The 4,673-nt window shown below is 56.9% G+C and overlaps 1 protein-coding gene across 1 annotated transcript; it reads right to left on the bottom strand.

Moving 5' to 3' along the window:
- Position 1: 1 nt before the first annotated feature.
- LBRM_30_2500 (putative heat shock 70-related protein 1,mitochondrial precursor) lies at positions 2 to 616 on the bottom strand (the record flags this gene model as incomplete). Its single annotated transcript, XM_001566826.1, has 1 exon — positions 2 to 616. A coding segment is annotated over one exon (615 nt), but the record flags the coding sequence as incomplete, so codon positions are not given.
- Between the last annotated feature and the right edge of the window lie 4,057 nt (positions 617 to 4,673).

Genomic DNA, 4,673 nt, shown 5'->3' on the forward strand with positions numbered 1-4,673 from the left:
AATCGCGTCCGCAGCGCGCAGCCGTCGGCTCGTTCACCACCCGGATCACGTTCAGGCCCGCAATCGTCCCGGCGTCCTTCGTCGCCTGGCGCTGCGCGTCGTTGAAGTACGCGGGGCACGTCACGACAGCGTTGCTCACCGTGTGCCCCAGGAAGTTCTGCGCCGTCTCCTTCATCTTCTCCAGCACGAACGCGCCCACCTGCGACGGCGAGTACTGCTTCCCGTTCCCGTCCTGCACCCACGCGTCCCCGTTCCCGGCGCGCACGATCTTGTACGGCACGTTCTTGATGTCCCTCTGGATGTGCTCGTCCTCGAACCGGCGCCCAATCAGCCGCTTCACCGCGTAGAACGTCGACTGCGGGTTCGTGATTGCCTGGCGCTTCGCCGCAAGCCCCACAAGCTTCTCGCTGCCCTTGAACGCCACAACGGACGGCGTCGTCCGGAAGCCCTCCGAGTTCTCCAGCACGCGCGCCTTGTCGCCGTCCATCGTCGCAACGCAGCTGTACGTCGTGCCCAGGTCCACGCCAATCACGTCGCCCGTGACCTTCTGCGACTCGCAGCGCACCAGCCGCGCAGCCGACACCGCAGCGCCTCCGCACACACGACGAGCAAACATGGCTTCCAGGGGGGGGGGGGAGGGGCGTGTGTTTTTGGTGGTTATGTAGCGACTTGTGAGAAAAGGGCAAAAAAAAAACAGTTAGGATGAGAAGGAAGTCAATCAGAGGCGATCGGCACGCGAGGAACGGCAGTTATTGGAGGCGCTGGTGGAAATGGCGGGAGTGCGAGGGCCTTGCTGGACGCTGTTAAGGGATGTGGGCGTGACACTACGCAATATACGGAGAGGAAAAGGGAAATTGATTGGTGCGCTAATAGAGGAAAAATGTGAGTGTAGGCGCTTGTGACGAAATCGAAGCGGGACAACTGAAAAGAAAAAGTGTCAGTGAATCTTTGATCGCTACGCTGGACGGTGCTGAGCGTCTTTCCGTGAAGTCGATGCACGAGCCTTTTGTGCGCCTCTCTTCTAACACAGAACAGTTTCACGCAGGCGGTGGGGCAAAGAAAAAAGCTGCTCAGAGAATGAGAGGAGAGCCGAGGCTGAAATAAGTCGGGATGGTGATCTGCTTAGATTCTAGTGCACGGGACGAGAGAAGTCAACAAAGACGGTGCACGTACACCAGTGGACGGTTGAGGTAGCGCCGTAATGAGAGTGAGGAAATAACAGAGAGCAGAGCGAGGCAGTGGAAAAACAGTTAGCGATTTGGTCCGGCGCGCATCGGAGAAAAAATGCAGAGCGCAGAGTGTGTTCCATTATGCGAAACAGGGGAGAGGAAAGAAATGAAATCGCACCGTGGAGGAGAGCAGAAACGAGGGAAAGTAGTGAGGCATGTGAAGAGGACGACGTGGAATTGTGCAGGTGCAATGAAACGTTCATTGCTCGCTTTGCTGGATTTTGCATCCCGTTGAGCGGTAGTGAACACCCACGGTACTTTCGTTATCGTACCGCCGAAAGCTTAGCGCTCAGGTGTGTGTCTCTCGCTGGAGAGAGTGCGCAAATACTCAGCGGCGAAATGCTCTAGCGGGGCAGCAGTAATCGTTACCGCGTAGCCGCTGTATGAGAAGGAGTGGGTGCGATTCTACCACCCCTCCATGAGAGGTGCAATGAAGGTTCGGTTTGACAGTTGAGGGCCTGCGTGCTTCCTCGAGCTCCCCCCACGTTTTTTTCTCCACTTTGTTTCGGCTTGTTTGCTTGTCCAGCACTACGGTTGGAAAGCGAGTGGTAGCGCGCGAACCATGACTGCACCGGTGTCCTCTGTTTGGCCGTCATTGTAGGCGTGGCTAGCGTGGTACTCCGTAATTCGCTTCGCTGTCAGTCAGTGGTAAGTAAAGAAATTCCAAAGCGCCGTCCCCTGCTGAGACGTCGACACAGCACAGCGCCTCATTGCACTCCATGTTGCATTCTCATTGTCGTCTCCGCCAGATGAGCACGCTGCTTGAAGAAGCCCCAAAAAGTGTTCAGCATACACACTCACACACACAGTCACACACTTGTGTAGGGATTAACACCTCTTTTCTCTTTTAAGCATCTCCGCTCCACCACAAACACGCCAGTGATCAGGTACGCACAGCACCACCGCCCACCCAGACCGCTGTGCTGCACTGCAACTATAAATCCTGGCCGTCTAGGATGAGTCGTCCTGCCGCCGCATCGGAGCATGCGCCTCACAGGCTCTTTCTCGCTTTCCTCGTTTCTTCTTCCGGCGCGCGCGTAGCGCCAGACAGCCCTGGGTGGGCTGCACGCCTCGATCCAAGTGGACCACGGCCAGGGTCCGGCTAGAGGGCGGAGGCCGGCATCCAGGCCCGTGATCTATGGAGTGCTCGTCGGCGCCTCTGTCGTTGCCTGTTTCGCAACCTTGTGGACTTCGCTACGGCCATCCGATCCCCAGTGACCAAAGACACGGAATCGAGAGGCGCACGCGACGGGCGAGTGGCGCCAGCATTAGCGCCCTACCGCGGCGCAATAGGCCATCCTTCACCGCTGTGGAACCCGTGCTGAGCGCCATGATGAGGGAGAGCGAGTCCCCAACACCAACCACACTTGCTCTGCTGTGTCTTGGTTGAGCAAGCTGTCCTCGCAGCAGGTCAGGCCTCAGCTCCGTTGCTTCATACGCAGTGCGATAGCTGCAAGCAAAGAAGGGGGGGGGTCGCAGCCTCGTGTCGCCGTGCCTATGCGTGCCCAATGACTGTGAGGGAGTGCAGCTCCTCCTGGCATGATGTCTGTGCGTGCCGCGTTATTGACTCACAGGGGAATAAAGGAACTCCACAGAACGGGGAGAGCCAAAGCATGCGCGCCTCTCGCTTTCCTTGGCCCAACGAGTCCGTCCGCTGCTCGCCAGGGAGTGACACGTTGATGTGCACGCGACCGCTGCGCATGGGAGAAGCGTGTGCGTGCCTAGGTAGCTTGGAACTGCCCCCGTCGGCGGGTAGGAGCCGTGCACACGGGCGGGGCCTGTCCCCACAATTCACTCACACTGTGTGTGCCGAGATTGCTGATACGTAGCGAGTGATACGACTGACGCCCACTATCGCATGGTCTAGTCAGTTTTGCGCCCGTTGTCAGGGGAGAACATTCGCGGATGCGATAAGGGGCATGTACGTTGCGGCTCACTGAAGGGGTGGCGGACCCACAACAGCATGTGCATAGGAGCAGGTTTTCACAACAGGGTGAGGGTGCGTCGATGGGATCTAAGTGCATGCTTCAACGACGGTGATGGCGGCAGCGCTATCATCCCACAACGCGTTACTAGATGGCCTTCTTGCTTGTTGCATCGCACCAATGACTTCGCGTATGCAGGTGCTTTAGATCGCAGGTTTGTACTTTGCGCGGTGGAACAATTGTGTGCATTTTCTTCTTTTTTTTCCCATCGGTATTGACCATGTCAGTGGACTGGCGCGCTCCATGAAATCACGACGCTTGCTCGACAGGCAAAGGATGAGACACATCTGACTGTGGAGCAGGTGTTACGGCAGCCATTGAGAACGGTGGCACCCGTCCCTGGCACACACACACACAACGAGTGGTTAACGCTCCTGTTTGGGGAACCGAGAAGAGATTGCAAAGGAGAGGGAGGAAGTGCGTGTGTGTGTGTGTGAGGGGGGGGGTAGAGAGAAAGAGAGACGTGCCCGTTAGGGCAGCACAAATACCACTAAGCTTCCGTCGTTGGCGGTTCACCCACCCGCCGCGCTCAGTCATACATCCAATTCACTCCTCGTCCGTTACACGATCGTCCAAGCAGCCGGCGGGGAGGAAGCGGGGCATCGAGAGAGGGCGTACTGGTAAGACCTGCATGGGCCTTGACCTTACGACTCCCCCAGAGCGGGGAAGGGCATACAAATAAGAGGAAGACCGCTCTCTCGTCTTCTCATGTTCGCAAAAAGGGCTGCACTGATTGTGCTTCAGAGCGATGAAGCGTAACGGAGAAGTACACACATCGAAAAGTTCCAAAGAAAAGAGAAGGAGCGCCAATACATGCACATAACACACGCGCACATATAGGGGTGCGTGCGTCAACGAAGGGGAGGGCGGCGAAATCATAATACAGGAGGGCAAGCACGCACACGCACACAGAGGCACAGCAGCAAGCATACGAGGACGCAAAGTCGAGACATGTGCCACCATGCGCTAACGAACAAAGAAGAAAGCGAGAAAAGGGAGTGAATAAAACTCGCCAACGGCAAAAAGTGAGAAGGCGAAAGGGAAGGGAAGCGGGGCACTGCACAGGAGTAGACACGTCACTCTCCCCCCCCCGCTCCCCCCCGCCCCTGCGGTGCTCTTTTAGAGCTTCGATCTGTCATTGATACATCAGCAGTAGCAACGTACTAACACCCCACATGGCAGACTTCCACTGAAGGAGCGAGACCTCCTCATCACAGCCACATCTACCCATAACTCGCTAGGCACGAGCGGTGAAGCAGAAAGCACGGAAAAGAAGACAGACACATGAGGACAGATCGACTGGAGTGCCTCAAGAGAGAAAGGGGGATCAAAGCCAAGTGGATCGCGGACCTACGCATACCTGGTTGGCGGTGGATACGCTTTTTTGCGCTACAAGAGTTCCAGTGAGTCCTACCATGCTCATCTCATCTCCCCCCACAGTTTGAGAATATCAGGGCGG

This window comes from Leishmania braziliensis, chromosome 30 (assembly GCF_000002845.2).
Source record: "Leishmania braziliensis MHOM/BR/75/M2904 complete genome, chromosome 30".
Lineage (NCBI taxonomy): Eukaryota > Euglenozoa > Kinetoplastea > Trypanosomatida > Trypanosomatidae > Leishmania > Leishmania braziliensis.